Source organism: Petaurus breviceps, unplaced genomic scaffold (assembly GCF_028583685.1).
Source record: "Petaurus breviceps papuanus isolate PSGF00001 unplaced genomic scaffold, PetGlider_PUasm1.0 38, whole genome shotgun sequence".
NCBI classification, from domain to species: domain Eukaryota; kingdom Metazoa; phylum Chordata; class Mammalia; order Diprotodontia; family Petauridae; genus Petaurus; species Petaurus breviceps.
Genome location: NW_027186304.1, coordinates 71,281,419 through 71,298,697, shown reverse-complemented (window position 1 = coordinate 71,298,697; position 17,279 = coordinate 71,281,419). Strand labels below are relative to the sequence as shown.

General features: G+C 36.7%; 1 protein-coding gene across 1 annotated transcript in view; it reads right to left on the bottom strand.

The window, feature by feature from the left end:
- CLVS1 (clavesin 1) overlaps positions 1-17,279 on the bottom strand; it is a 231,255-nt gene that overhangs the window by 122,039 nt on the left and 91,937 nt on the right. Inside the window, exon 3 of the mRNA XM_069100013.1 lies at positions 9,930-10,104. Coding sequence (XP_068956114.1) covers positions 9,930-10,104 — 175 coding nt within the window. The remainder of the gene's footprint in view (positions 1-9,929; positions 10,105-17,279) is intronic.

Genomic DNA, 17,279 nt, shown 5'->3' with positions numbered 1-17,279 from the left:
CTGATTCACAGCATTTGCCAGTTTCCAAGGTACAAATGCTCACATTGAAAATTTAACATTTGGCTTGTTTGAACAATGAGCTTATTTGAGCTGGCTCCAGCAGAATGCCACAGTAGAAAAAAACAGTAAACTTGAAGTCAAAAGCCCTAGGTTAGAATCTTGACTCTTCCACTAATTAGCTGTATGATCTCTGGCAATTTATTCAGCTACTTGTGACCTTGATTTCCTCATCTGCTAAATGAGGGATTGGATCAAGTGATCTTTGAAATCCCTTCCTCTCAAGATCCTCTTATCTTACACAATATTTAGAAGATGTCATTTCTTTTTTTCTTTTCTTTTCTTTTTTTGCTGTAATGCATTCTTTTTAATTGGATTTTGAGGCGCTGAGAGCATCCTGTCATGGGGGGAGGGGAGGGGAGCATGACCTTGGGCAGGAAGGCCAGAGGCAGGGGCCGAGCAGGTGAAGAAGCCCTGGGCTCCTCCCCCACTCCCCAGGATTGACTCATGGATCACTCCTCGCTAGAAGATGTCATTTCTGCAGGTTATTAGCAAAGTAGACATTCTCTTCCTTCAAAGATTTTCCCATCTAAAAAGATCTTCCTTCAATGCAAAAAATATTTTAAAGACCAATAATAGATCCTATAAGTTTTAATGCTGAAAATAATTCTTCATGATCAAAGAAAAATAACTTCTGCTTCCCTTGATCACAGTTCTTTTTAGACATAGGGAATAGATTTATCTCTAATGTTGAAAGATAATTAAACCTTCCATTCTATCTATCCAAATATTTAGAAAGCATCAAAGTACTATTGCTTGGGCTAGTGAAATAAAACCAATCTTAGAACATTAAACAGGGTCAATGAGAAATAGGGAATTATTGTGTTCCCATGAAAAAAGTCTTTGTAATGTACCCATTTTAAAGAGGAAGAAATTGAGACTGAAAGAGGTTAAGTGACTTTGGGCCACAAAATTAATAAATATATGAGACAGGATTTAAACTCAGGTATTCCTGACTCCATGAAGGACATGAGAGACAAGATGTGTGGAAATATAAGGTTAAGGTAAGAGAAAGTGAGAGGGCAACTAACTTAGAACTTTGGAACACAAAGTCTGCCCTGGTGCTTCATCATGGTGTAGAAGTGACTAGTTTTTGAAGATTATGCCAAAAGAGCCTAAGCTCTCATAAATGGAAAAGTTTGTATATAGTCTTAGCAACAGGATGAGTCTACTTTCCAAGGACCAGTCTAAGTATGGAGTGGATTATCAACAGTGGAATGGTCTCTTGGTGATGAATTCTCTGGCTATGGCAGCCCATGACACAAAGTAAAATACAAAACAGTCTCTGAGTCTTATGTAGTGCCTATCTAGTTCTGTATTTATGGTGGAAGGAAAGAAGAAAGATACTTTTTTTTTAGATTATTCACATTAACAACTTTAAGTACTTTAAATATAGTATCCTTGTCCAAGGATCAGATAGTGGATATATTACTGGTGAAACTGAATCCAGCCTATCTTGACAATCTCTCTATAAACAAAACCAGAAGAAGAAAGAACTCAGTGGAAGCTTTCTGCTTCACAAGCTCTCCTTAGAGGCAAAGAAAGGACCTGGTTTTTTTTTCTTGTAGCCAGCAACAATAAAAAACATAATTTCATGAGACATTTGGCTGTCACATGTTGCAGCACTGATGATACTTGCTAAAAGAGCATAATTACAGATAAGGTACCAACATTTGTTACAGAGAATCAAGTCACAGAGAAATTCTACAAGAACTCAGGAAGACTTTCCAGATTAAATTGACCTGTGCTTTTATACTGTGTGACTAATCTAAAGGTTTACAAGGATGAGAATTAGGATTATAGAACAAGAGACCAAAGACTTGTAAACGGAATTAAAGCCTTATCCCTCTACATCATGAGTTCTTTTTTAGAGAAAAAAAAATTTGAAGGCACTAAAGATGGTGAATATCAAATATTATCACAAAAAAGTAACATATTTTAAGTCAATAGATTACTTATTATGTGGATGTCATTTCTGAATTAATTTCATAATATTTAATTAGACCACTCATTTGTTAGTACAAAGATAAAAATTAATATGAAATTAGAATAAAAATGAGAAAAATACATAGTGTGTGATTAAAATGTCAACCTTACCTATGTAAGTTCTTGATGCAAAAAAATAGTAATGGAGGAAATTATCACAAGACCATTGAGCAGCAAACACTTGACCTACTTGCCAAGTAGAGAATTACAGTAGCCAAGGACAACACCAATTTAGAATTTGAATCTGTTCATGAAATTTTACAGAGAAAGATAAAGATCACACACAGTATTGCTTCATAAAATTGCAAGAGGAAGCAGAGGGAAGCTAAGACATCCTGAGGGCATTTAAAGATGAAACTGGAAGGACATCAATGAAAGAAAAGATGAACAAAATCTGCAAATATTATTATAACAAAATCTTTTCATCATCAAAGATAATGGTGGTACTATATTTGGACTCTAATATCACAGAACTTGAGGAACAGAAATAGATAAAAGAAAAATTGTTGGACTAGACTAAGCATGCTAAAAGAAGGTTTTTGCTGATGACAATACAATGGCGAGGGCATTGGGCCATTGACTCATGAGGTAAAGGAAGGAGGATGAGATATAAAAGGGGTGGAAAAAATCTTGGACCATTTTATTAACAAAAAAGATCACCAAGAGAATGTCAATGACTGCCTATCCATACTTCTTTCCTATCCCACATCCTTGAATTGGGCATCCTTGAAGTGAATGTTAGAAAGAACAGGCAAGCTTTTGTTAGCAATATTCCACAGTAGACCATTTTTATCATCAAACAATTAACTGAAAGATACAAAGAATGCAAGATGTTACTGTGCTAAAGCTTTGTTTGTTAAAATGGAATTTTATTTAGGAGAGCAAAACACTACCTTAAAAACTTCTCCAACAAGATACTTCTTGTGTGTATGTCAAAATTATGTAAGATTTCTTGAGAGATATAAGAATAGAGATAAAATTTTTGTGATGATCTTTTGATAAAAAATTTCAGGTGAGACATAAAACAAAAGAGATGTGTTTACCACTTAGATGGAAGAGATCTGCGTAAGAGTCAAGGGGAAAAGAAAGGGAATATGAGCAATGCACAGTGTTCACTGTTATGCTGAGTGTAGCTGTTAAACAGGGACTGCAGATGTGGGTATAGATGCTGTGGCTTTTAAGGATGGAGCAACATAGCAATGTAGCAAGACTACTTTTGCCACTTGCTGGGTTGGTACCCAGCCCCAAAGATGGACCAAGTGGTTCAGGATCATACAAGGAGCATAAACGACTTTGAATGAGACTACTTTTTTTGTTTGCTTCTGAACTTTATTGTTATTCTGTTGAGGATGTTCACGATGACCGGATGTACTTATTTATATAAACCTTCCGAGAAAATCAAACAACACAACAAAGAATCCCTTTCTTCAAAAACAAGCAAAAAGTACTCTCCTAGAAATCATTCCAGTTGGGTCATCAACCAATATCTAAATGAATTAAAGTCACATAATTAAAATAAAATAAAATAACAAATAATTCAAGAAAAAAGAGATTCTCTTTGGATGGTGAATTCTGCCATTGCTTTTATTTAGGGATGATATTGTGCTAACGGCACCATACCTCCAAACACCTAAATGACATCTGTAATTATTCTCAAGAATTTAGTGTAACTATTTCCACAGGAAAAGTCAAATGCATGAAGAATGCCTGTTGTCCAGATTATGATACACAGTTGGATAGAAAAGCCAAAGAGCTTGTCTATCAGTGTGCGTGTCATGGACACTGAAAATTTATAGTCAATTGGGCACAGAGTTGAGCAGGAGGATGAGGAGTGTGAGCTGAATTTCTTTTCAGAAATCACAGAATTCTTCTAATTACACCAAACTTCTCCCCTAAAGTCTCTTGCTCCAAATCATTTTCCACACAGCTGTCAAAGTGCTTTTTTTTGTCCTAAATTTTAAGTCTTATCATGTCACTTGACTATTTGGTAAGCTCCAATGGTTCCCTATTAACTCTAGGATCAAATATTATTTCATCTTTTAAAAACACTATTTCATGTAAGTTTTATGATATACATAAATATGAGTTACTAGTACTTGTATATAATTTACAAATAAGTAAATATTCACATATTGGGAAGGGCTCAAAAATGGGCTGATAGGGTATATTACCAAAAAAAATTAGAAGACATTTTATGGGTAAATGGATGTGTGCATTAAAGGTAAAGAAAAAACCACTGCCATGACTATTAATAAACACTATATAAATGCCAATATACTTAAAGGAATCAGATATTTTTAAATGACCAATAAGATACATAGCAACAGATCTTTTAAAGTAAACTTGTTAGCATATTAAGCCCATGTAAACATCCTGCTTGGTTGAACACTGATAAATATTATATATTGACAGCAATATTTGGGCTGTGATGATTACTAGGATGATTCCACATATGAATTTAAAGATATTATAGGTCTTGAGAGCCAGAATTCAGCCACTGGTTCATTTCACTAGAATTTCCCAATGGTACTGAGGGCAGTGCATCTTCTGTGTATAAAATAGCCATAGATAATATTCTAAATTTGATTACAGATCAACTAATCCAAGATGTATGACATACAACAGTTCCTTAGACATAATTGAATATATTTTAAAATTTCCCTCAAGATTTAAATAAAACAGCTTTTAGGCACTTGCAAAATCCACATTTTCACAAAGATTCTTTGAAATGAAATTCCCAAAATATCTATGCAATTGGGACAATTTAATAGTCTAAAAACTGAAACATCTCACAAAGCATCTAGCTAACAGATTAATGAATATGGTTACAATGGATTGACAGAACATGACTTTGGATATTGCTACTAGATACTTCCTTAAAGAATAATTTTCTCTGTAATTATTATTACTATTTATTTTGCAAAGAGTAATTCACATGCCATTTATTCTAGGACAGTTATCCTTAGCCTAATCTCCATCTTTTAAAGGACAGAAACTATGAGAACTAAATCGAAATTTCTCTCTAAGGGTCATTAGCCCAGTTCCCATTCCCCTGAACATTGCTTGTTATCCCCTCTGCTTTCAGGTTAATGGGACCTACACATACATAAGAAATAATCAGTTTTGCAGAAGGAAGCTGAATGAGGAGATTCACGATAATTATTTCTGTTTTCCTGGAAGCTTTGTGCCAAGCAGTTCAGAACACTTAGCAGAGAGATCTCATTTATCCTCAGTGGCTCTTTTGTGGGGAAGGCAGGTGGCAAGCACAATCACTCACACATTCCAGTCTGGGATGCTGAACCACAGGGAGGTTGTTGAAGCTGCCTAAGATCACACAGCATGTCAGAAGTGAAGGAAACACTTTGGATTTCCATTTTCTCATGAATTCCACATTCCTTATGCACTGTACTGTCTACTTAGTGTTCATTGCTCTTGATATCCATTCAGAGCTTCTACAGATGCTAAGAGGTTGTGAAGAATGGATTATAGACAGTACATGGCCTTTAATTTTCTAAGTAGGGCACATGGATTTAACTTGTGTTCGTGTCATTAAAAGATGTACCATTAAATCCCTGTTTAAAAGCACTGCACAGTTCAGACACAGTATTTCTGAGGGATCTGTTCCTGATAATAAGAAAAATGTTAATGACATTACAATTACTGTAAAGACAGATATTATCATAAGAAAAAATGTATGTAGTCTTTCATGAACTAATTGTGGGTTAATCCAATTCCTTTTCAATGCATCTCGGAAGCCCAAGAGCTAAGAATATTATGAAGGAAAGAATTCTGATTATGTTAGTAACAAATATGAGGGAGGGCTGAGAGGGCTTGAAGTAGGGACTATGGGTAAATGCTGAATATTATGGAAGATGACATCTTAGGTTCAGTTAGGTAATCATAATAACCAGCTCAGCCTAGAGAATGGAAAACTGAAAATACACAGACCATCCGAACAAGCTATTTTAGCCTTGTTGAAGTCCTGGTACTTCTACTTACCACCAGTGTGACCTTGGGGCAAGTCACTTAACTTGGGACCTCAATGATATATCAATAGATGAAACGATCTCTTGTGGACTATCTTCTATCCAAATCTGTGATCTCATGAACTGTTTTGTTTAATATAGTAATATTAAATTGAAGTGGTTTAACTTTTATGTTCTTTTATTTTTCCAGGTATCAGTAATACAGTATTGAATTTATATTCTGCTTTATAGCTTTTAAAGTACATTCACCTACAGTAAACACAAATTCACAGAATCTTAGAGTTCGAAGGGTACTACGAAGCCATGAAGTCCAACCTCTACACAAATGTTCACTCAGACTCTGTTGGAAGACCTCAGGAATCCGCTACCAAACAAGATACCCATTCAACTCACAGCCCATTTACATTGTCAGGAAGTTTTCCTTTTATCAAGAAGAAATTACTTCAGCACCTCTTGTGCCCTCATCTCCGCCCACATTGCTTCCAGTTCTGTCTACTGTGGACAAGCAGATTGTCTAATTCCTTTTCCAATGGCAGTCTTTCAGTTACTTTAAGATGTCTATCATGGGGACGACTAAGTGGCACAGTGAATAGAGCACCAGCCCTGGAGTCAGGAGGACCTGAGTTGAAATCCAACCTCAAACACTAACTAGCCTGTGACCTTGGGCAAGTCACTTAACCACAATTGTCCTACATTCCCCCCTCCAAAATGCAAGAAAAAAAAGATGTCTATCATGTTCCCTAAGTCTTCCCTAGTCTTAGCTAAATTTAGCAAGTTTGACATTGTCTTGTGATTCTCACAAGAAGCCTACTGTGTGATACAGCAGTTATTGTTTCCATTTTATTGATGAGGAGACTGAAAGCCAGAAAGATTAAGTGATTTGTATAAATGTCAGACAATGAATAAGTGACAGTATTGGGTAGAGAACCAAGGTCTTGAGGTTCAGTGTTACTCACTGCAAACGAGAGAGGATGAAAAACAAAAAGCAATGAGGATACCCAAAGGACCAGAGATATGGAAAGCATGAAGAGAGGAAGTAAAAGGCCCAGGTAGTCTCAGTTAATTGGCAGTTGGTCCTCTGGCAACTTCTCTGGATATCTGAAATCAGTATTTGTGTTCCTAGCATAGGAACTATCCATGGGAGAAATTCTTTATGAGAATATTTCATTGGTTGCTGAAATTTTATTTTGGACAAACCAGTGCAAACCATTCCTCCTTAATACCATCCAATAATCTTTCAGAGCATCTGTTGATTCCTAATTTAATGCCTTAGCCAGTAAGAAAATAATATGGCATTCATTTACGAAGGATTAAGGGCTGAGGCAAAACCGCTAGGATTTAAAAGTCTGATACCAGAGATGTCAAGTATTTCAAATAGGAAGGTCAGGCCGCTAGGATAGTAATTCACCTCTCAGGCTTAATTTAAAACTTTCTTTGATGGTGGTTTTAAGGAAGGGTCAAGTTATCTGTTCAAAAATATAATCAAGGAAAGAGATTTAGGGGAGGAAAAGATTTGAAACAGAGAGAAAAAGACTAAGAAGAGAACACTCTTGAATATTTAGACTTACATAGTAGATTTTCCCTTCCCCCACCCCTCACTTTTCTTCCTTTATAAGGTAGAATTTTTAAAGATGAGGCCCAGCATGAACTTATTCTTTGAAAAGTAAAGATGGTAATAATTTTTTTGACTTTTTTTTTGAGGGGGGGAAGGCAGGGCAATTGGGGTTAAGTGACTTGCCCAAGGTCACATGGCTTTAAGTGTCTGAGGCCAAATTTGAACTCAGGTCCTCCTGACTTCAGGGCCAGTGCACTATTCATTGTACCACCTAGCCACCCTAATGGTAATAATTTTTAAAATCATTTGATCACTATTGATAATATCTCCAACATTTTTTATAATAGCAAACATTGAATTTTGAAAGTCAAGAAAAATTATGTAGAGCAACTATTAATTTTTATTCACTCTTTACTAAGTGCCTGAGTATGCAAGGTATTGTACAGATCACATGGAACCCTTCAGGGACTAATATTATTGAGGGACATGGATTATTACTTGCTCATTGTTCTGTAGAAGTGTTTTTACCCATGTGCGCACATGCGCACACACACTCACACACACACACACACACACACACACACACACACATACACACCTCAGACTCTCCCATGGCCTCTGTATCTCATTCTACATTCTCCTTCCTATTGAGGTCAGTAGCACATATAGCCTAAAACTGAAGAAGTGTTTGCAGATAAGTGATGCCAAAGGTCTGCATTGAGGAAGTTACTCTGAGGAAGGAAAATCGTAATAAAAATAATAAATAGTCTCAGCAGGAGTAACTAGCATTTCTATAGGACCTCCTACATGGCAGGCACTATACTAAGCACTTTATGCATATCATCTCCTTCCATAATCACAGCAACCGTGGGAGGTAGATGCTATTATTATCTCCATTTTACATATGAGGAAACTGAGGCAAATAGAGGTTAAGTGACTTGCCCAGGGTCACATAGCTTGAACTTTGTCCACATTAATTCAGATTTTTCCAGTGCTTCAGCTATCCTTGGGAGTCAGTGAGTAGCCACTGGAAGAAGCTACATTCATGCATTAAGGTCGTGTTTGTGAAATGGACACAGATGTCACAAGTTGAGCTTACATAACCAAAGAGAAGGGGCTGGTGCAGGAGGACCTGGGTTCAATTCCAACTCTGCCACTTATCACCTATTGGGTTTTTGACCACATCACTCAATTTCTCTGGGCCTCAGTTTTCTCACATACAAATTGACTAGATGATATCTGAGGGGACTTTGGGCTCCGAATCTATCATTAGAATCTATCATTCTACTAACCTGGACATGATTTTAACCCTTTAACAAAACCAGGAAGGCTTTAACAAAAGCCATGGAAGAAAATTATTTTAATTCTGAATATTTTAAACTGTATCTATAACTTTGTAATAGTTTGCTATTATAAAAAAATGACATTTGTATGTAGTGCTTTAACCTTACACGTATTCATATGATTCTTGCAATAATCTTGTAAAGTAGGTGCCATAATTATCCCCATTTTACAAATGAGGAAACTGAGGCTAGGAGAACCCAGAGGCATGCAACTAGAAAGTATCTGCAGTGAGATTTCAGGTCCTTTAAACTCCAAGCCCAAAATTATCTCCACTATACCCCTTCTAAACCCTCTTGGATATAATTTGCTAGAATTGAAATGATGGTGTTAGAAGGGACCTGAGAAAGCATCTGGTACAACCATCCTCCTTCCCCCTTTGCAGAAATTCTTTCTGCAACAGTTAGATATCATTTTATCAATTTCCTTTAAATGAATACAATTCATCTCCTAAACATTTGAAACCATGAGCTATAAATTTGTATTCATGCAAGATGCATTTTCCCCGCTGGAAATCTAGGGAAACCCAAGTTAATGGGATGTTGGATCCCACAGAAAGCCGCTTTGAGTACAAATAAGAAAGCAAATCTTTAACCATAAAAATAGCCCCTGCTTATATCTGCTGCCCTAGTCCTTCCTATTGCTCTCTTCCTAAGTACATTTTACCCTTTCCTTCTCCTACCCCCATACTTCCCATCAGACAGATGTGAATGGCTTGGATCCCTATTAACTAAAATGGACTAAGTGCAAATCTCTGATCATTATTTGTAATTGTTTTAGCAAGTAATATATGACTGTGGCAAGAATAAAGTTTAAATAAAAACAAAAGATAATAAAACAAATATCTGAGGCTCAGCCTGATTAAGAATTGGAAGATATATACAGGTGAATTTTATTCCATTTTCCATCTTCTTGATGAGAAATATTACTCAGATTATGATTAACCCCCCTACAAACATATTAGATATACATTTGCACGTTCAGATAGATGTATACACACATACCTGTAAGCCTTCAATGGCCAGTTTGAGGATTGACGGTGTGAGTTTGGAGGCTTGTTTGAAGGAGAAATTGCTCCAGTCTATAATTAAAATAAAACCATTTATCTGAAGTTCTGGATCCTCAATAAGTACTTCCAATGACAACAGGATAGCCCGGAGAATGTCGGTGAAGGAGTTCCTATGGCCAAAGCGGAAACAAAGGACTGTTTGTAACTATTTCTAAAAGAAAGCAGAACATAATGACAGAGTTTCTACACAAAAATGAAGGAGGTAGGTCTGTATCCCAAAGAGATTTTTGAAAAAGGAAAGGGACCTATATATATAAAGATATTTATAGTAGCTCCTTTTGTGGTCACAAAGAATTCAAAATTGAGGGGATACCCATCAAATAGGGAATAACTGAACAAGTTATGATGGAATACTATTGTGCTTCAAGAAATGATGAGCAGAATGCTTTCATAAAAATTGGGAAAGACTTACATGAACTGATGCAAAGTAAAGTGAGCAGAACCAGGAAAACATCGTATACCACAACAGCAATATTATATGATGACCTATGAATGACAGTTATTCTCAGCAATACAAAGATTCAAGACAATTCTGAAGGACTATGATGAAAAATGATATCCTCCTCCAGAGAAAGAACTGATAGATTCTGAATGCAGACTGAAGCATAATTTTTAAAATTTGATTTTTTTTCTGGGGGTTTCTTGTCTATTTTCTTTCACAACATGACTAATACATGACTGCACATGTATCAAACTGCTTGTCTTCTCAATGAGGGGAGTGGGAGAGAATTTGGAATTCAAAATTATAAAATAGAAAAATGTTAAAATTGTTTTTACATTTAACTGGAAAAAATAAAATATTAATTTTTTAATTAGGGGGGTGATATGCCTTCTCCTCTTCCAGGACCACAGACTTCACAATGGTTTTAATACCCTGAAAGGGATATTCTGAAGATAGATATGAAAATGTGGTCTCTGTCATAAAGTAAAAGATTTTTAAAGCTGAAATGAACCATAAAAATCATCTAAGTACAACCCCCTTTATTTTGTATATGGGAAACTGAGGTCCAAAAGGGCTAAGCATTTTTTTTCCATGAAGATAAAGAAAATTTGTGGCAGAGCTGGGGTCTACCATCTCTCAGTTAAAAGTATTTTTGGTACACCATTCCATTTCTAGTTGTTCTGGCTGAATATTTAAGATTTCACTGAATCTGTAATCAAATCCCAACTCTAAGTGGCATGGTGTATGTCTCAGGTAAGGAAACAACTTGGAATGAATCAGTAACCATGGCGACAAGAAGACCCACATAAGCAACCAAACACTGTTGAAATGCTGCACATCTTTCTAGATCTCAAGTACCATCGCTCCTCCCCACTCACCAGTCTACTTCTGTTTTAACTCATTTTCAAATATGGATAGAAAGCTAAGGGCTAGACATCCCATGGTAAACATTATTCATATATAAAAAATCCCTCTGGCAGAAATCCAGGGGATTTTATAAGATCTCAAGTTCTGTGCCCTTTGGGGGGGGGCTCAAAAATGCATAGCATAGGTGCAACCATTTCTGCTTATTAGGAGTGGTCAGTCCCTGGATTTCCAAATATTCCAATATTTGGGGAATCAAAACTCACAATTTTCAGAATTGAAATAACAAAAAATAATAAAAGATTATGAGTGAATTATTTGGGGATGAGAAATCACAAAATCTGTGATAGAACCAATCAACTAATAAATATTTGAGCTGCAGCTGTGGTCAGCATTATGTACTAATTGCTGTGAGAGGCAAAAAAAAAAAATAGAAGACCTGGGGATTCCTGATGTCAAGGAGTTTTCAGTCTGATTGGGAATAATAATAATAGTTAATATTTATAATGCACTATAAGGTTTACAAAGGACTTCACATAAATCACCTCAATTGATCCTTAAAACAATCTTCTAAGGTAAGTGTTCCTATTATCCTGATTTTACAAATTGGAAAATTGAACCTGAGAGAGGTTGTTTGAGGCAGTATTCAAACTCATGTCTTAACTCCCAAGTTCAGCACTCTATTCACTATACCACTTCTCATACCACTTCTCAACCCTGGGAAAACAGGCATTGGTGACATGGCTGAGGGGAAAGGGATCATCAATCATACCATAAATACCCTTGAGATGCCTAGGGTATGCCAGGCTCTTATCAAGCCTATCCAGTTCATTCTTGGTCAACCTGGTTCAGTTCCACATAAGAGGATGTGATATGAAAAATGAGAAGGCATTTTTATAAGAGGGACTGTTGTCTCCTGTTTATTTGATTGACTTTCCATCTGTGATGCCACAGGCAAGTAAACACCAATTAATTTGGAAGATGGACATTTCTTGTTTGGAAGTTTCCAGGCATTGTAAGGGAGGAGAAGAGTCTACAAAAGGAGTAGGGGAAGATGAAGGGGCCCCAGTTTGGAGGAGGCAGTGACTCTAAATCTGAGATAGTTTGCTACAAGAATTATAAGACATAGTCTCCCATATGATTCAATTTAAAAGGCACCCACTATTTGCTGTGAATTACATCAGGTGATGTATATGGCAATTATGAACAAGACTTTGTCCCACCTAGCCAGTAACTTACAGTTCAGTTGGGAAGATAAGGCCCTGAAAAGACAGATCAGAATGTGTTCAATGTGGGAAGCAGTATGACCCCCAGGTTAGACAGTAGGAAGCCTGGAAATTGAGATTCTTTACTGTCCTGCTCTGATCTCTTCTACTGATTTCATTTATGCCTTCAGGTCAATCTCCCATAAAAATGAATCCTCAGCTAGCAAGTGGGATAGTTGGGAGGAACTGCCTCTAAATTGAGAACAGAAGGTCTTGAAAACATAAAGTGCTCAGGGCCTGCTTGATGTGGCTGAACTGGAATGAGTAACAACAAATTCTGAGCCTCCTACCCAAAATCTGAGCTCAAAAGTCACATTGCAGAATGACTTGTTTCAGCGATGTGGATTGCTCATAGAATGGAGACTTAAGCTTAACTGTGCTTCACCGTAATTTTATGAACCCCTATTCTCATGAGAGGCAGGCATACAAATGGGACCTTTTACCCCTGAATTTAGGTCAATTTTGCCAATGTTTATGTGTGCACAGCATTGTGATAGGCACTAAGGAAGGGAGAAAGTTTCTATAAGACAGGATCCCTGTGTTCATGGAACTTAGTGTCCACTGGAGATCGGGGGCGGATAGAGCTATCTAGATAACTGTAGTACCAAATCTTGCATACTAAGTCTATTAGAGAATTGTGCATAAAACACTATGGGAGGTATGAGGGTAGACAGTTCAGTACGAGATTGAAGATTGGATGTTCCATGAAGGAAGTGCTATTTAAATTGAGTTTTAGAGAATGGATAAGAATTCGACAGGAAGGGTATATCATTTTATGCATAAAGAAGAACATAATCAAATATATAGAGATGGTAAAGAACAGGGAAGACATGGGAAAGGTGAGATATTACAGACAGACACACACATATAGTATGGTAGGCAATGCTTTTAGATTAATTATTTTTAATTTTTTTTTTTATAAGCAATCGGGGTTAAGTAACTTGCTCAAGGTTACACAGCCAGGTGTTTCTGGGTGGGTGCTTAGTGTCTGAACCTGGGATTCGATCTCCAGGTCTTCCCGACACTGGAGCTGGTGCTCTTACTCACTGTGCCACCTGGCCGCCCCTAAGCAATTGGGGTTAAGTAACTTGCTCAAGGTTACACAGCCAGGTGTTTCTGGGTGGGTGCTAAGTGTCTGAGCCCAGGATTCGATCTCCAGGTCTTCCTGACTCTGGAGCCGGTGCTCTTACTTGCTGTGCTACCTGGACCCCCCTATTATTTTTAATTCTTAATATGATGGAATATCATATGAAACAGGCAGAAATTGTCTATTGAACTTAATTCAAGCTTTCTAGGATGCCTACCATATTGCACTGCTTAATTGTCATACCCTGTTTTGTTTTTCAGTCTAAACAATTGGTTTATAACCTTTCATCACATAATAATCACATAGTATAATTCTGTTTGTCATGCCACTTAAAAGGTAAACAGAGTACCAATGTACTCACCAGTGGCATATGGATGCACATTTATCTCTTGCACATTGTGAGCTGTGAGGCTAGAATTCTCAGCACAATAGCATTGTCAATATATTTCTGAAAGCTAGCTGACCTTCACGGTCTATTTGGAGTGCTTCAGTACTAACAGCATTGCCACTCAACCCAAAGAAGAGCCATAGGTGCAAGGGGAGTGGCAGGCAGGCAAAGCTGCTGTGAGTGAGTCACGTGATGTGGCAAGACTTGCATCTTCCCATTTTTAATGCATATTTATGAGTATTCCGTGCATCCTAATCTTACGCCAAAGCTAGTTTAGTAATAAATGATTTTTAAGTAATTCTGGCACAATTTTTTATAAAAAAAACTTTACATAATGGGAATGTCACTTTTTTTTTTTGCAAAATAATTTGGTATAAAATTTGTGATGATTATGCAGTAAAATACGGTACTTGAGACTGGAAGAAAAGAAACTTAAAAAGGAGGATGATTTCAGACCATAAACAGCTCTCTTCTAGTACTGGGAGCTTGAGCACTGCATCTTTCTCCCATTGTGGCTAAAAAGGCATATAGATTAAAAATAAATTTGTATACAACCTCCCTTAAGGCATAAGAGATGGTATTCATCTGGGGAATGTTTAATACTAGACTCTTCCTTGCTATGTATCTTTCTATTGTGCCTTAATTAAATGCTATTTGTTTGAAAACCCATAGGCCTTTTGTTTGTTCTGTAATAGAAATGTATTCATGGAGGTTTGAGCTGTGGTTTGAAGTGGGCAATGGTACAAAATGGCACATTGAACCGTAGAAGTAGTGAGGAGTCCCACAGTTATGTGGAAGATCTGTGGGTGCTCAGTGATATACTTGAATCCTATTTTAATAGCTTGTTTGCTATAGTGTAAGAGCTCACATTTCAAAGCCTCAGTAGCAAATAAAATAAGTCAGAATATATTCAACATTAGCAATGTGCCATGCAAAACAAAAATCACAGAATTTGACACCATTCCTGATTGTGAAATTTCCCAGAGGACAAAAAAATCCTAGTTTTCAATTCCTTAAAGCTTAAGTCAGATGACAGATTTCAATTCAATTGCTGTGTAGGTTGTAAAACCAACTTGCACCCATTCATTATGTTTGTCTTAGCAGAGAGGCTAAGAAAAGGCAATGAATTTGGGAAATACAGGACAACTGAGTATGGTGGTGTGTATGCCTGAAATCCCAGCTTCTGGAGAGACGGAGGGTGGCAGATCTCTTAGGCCCAGGAGTTTTGAGCTGCAGTGGCCTAAAATGAATGGGCATCCACACTAAATCTGTCACCAGGATGTTGAATTCCCTGGGTGGGGTGGGGAACCAGGCTGCCTGAGGAGGACCAAATTGGCCCAGTTTGGAAACGGTCAAATCTCCTGAGCAGATCAGTCATGGGAATCTCCTTCATAAGTGACTACTAACTACTGTATTTCCAGACTGAGATAGAAAGTCTCAAAATAAAAATAAAAAATTAAATTAATAAAAGAAAAAAGGAAATGTAAGACAATCGTTCTCAGTTCCTTTACTCCTTTATTCTTTGAAGAAAAAAAATAGACAGAAAGTTCATGTTTTTAGCTCAGGGCAAGAATTGAGAAAAGGGTGATAAAAATGGAATCAAGATGGTTAGGCAAATTTAGGCATGCAGATTAGCTGTTGTGCTTCCTCATAAGCATGTCTGTTTGTGGATACAGATAGCCAGAATGCAACGTATTTATGGCCTTTGAAACCAGCACTTGGATCTGAAATTCTCAAATTCCTAAGCTTGCAGTGTTTCTATACCGTTTCTATTATCTGTGGTTGATGGAAATCCAAATTTCTTTTCTCCAAGCTAATGAGTATTTATTGTGACTTCTCCTATTTTTTCCCCACTTTTGGCATATTTTAAAGAAATGATGAGCTCAATGATCTTAGAAAAGTGTGGATAGACTTGCACAAAATAATGAAGAATGAAATGAATAGAACCAAGAGACTGTTGTATACAGTAACAGAAATATTTTTTTAAAACAACTTAAAGTGAATAAGACATTTTGACTATTATAAATACCCAAATTAACAACAAAGGACATATAAAGGAAGACATTATTTGCATCCGGAGAAAGAACTGATAAATAGAAGTATATATAGAATGATTTTACATATGTATGTGTGTATCTATCAATTGTGTGTCTATATATGTGTGTGTATATATATATATACACACACACACACACATTTACATATTTGTGTCTGATTTGTGTGTCATCTTTAGGGAAGAAGGAAGAAAAAATAAGACAAAAAGCAATTTACATGATAAGTTTGTTGTATATTTTAAAAGAGTAGCAAGTAGTATATAATAGATTTGCAATTTAATGGGCAATCTTTTTTATTTTATTATACTATGCTGCAGAAAAGCTTGTTTCATTCCACAAATTAAAAAGAATTTAAAAAAAAAAGGAATCTCTGTGCTCTCCTCTCCAATCCATCCTGCACTCAACTTCCTTAGTGATCTTCCTAAATCATAGGTCTGACTATGGCACTCTCCTACTTAATGCACTCCAGTGACTCTATCACTTCTATGATAAAATAGAAACTCTTGTGTTTGCCATTTAAAGCCATTTACAACCTGGACCTTCCCTACCCTTTTAGTTTTATGCTTTATTCCCCTCCAAGAACTCTAAAATCCAGTGACACTGGTTTGCTGTTCCTCACCCATGCCATGCCATCAGCCTGCTCTTTGCTGACATAGGTTCTCCTCATGCCCAGAGTGCTTCTCTTCCTTACATCTACCTTTTTGTTTTCTTGGCTTTTTCCATGATAGCTTCAATCCCATCTTTAGAAGGAAGACTTTCCCATTCCTTCCCCCACAATTCCTTGCTTCTCTCTGAGATTAATTTTCTTTTAGACAAAACATACAAACACAGACACACACACACACTAAAAAAATACACGTGTGTGTGTGGGGGGGGCAGTTAGGTGGTAGTGGATAGACTGCTGGGTCTGAAGTCAAGAAGACTCATCTTCCTGAGTTTAAATCTGGTTTCAGACATTTATTAGTTGTGTGACCCTAGGCAAGTCACTTAACCCTGTTTGCCTCATTTTCCTCATCTGGAAAATGAACTGGAAAAGGAAATAGCAAACCACTTCAGTATCTTTGTCAAGAACACCCCAAATGGGGTCATAAAGAGCATGCCATGACTGAAAAATGACAAAACAACAACATATGCACACATCTATCTATCTATCTATCTATCTATCTATCTATCTATCTATCTATC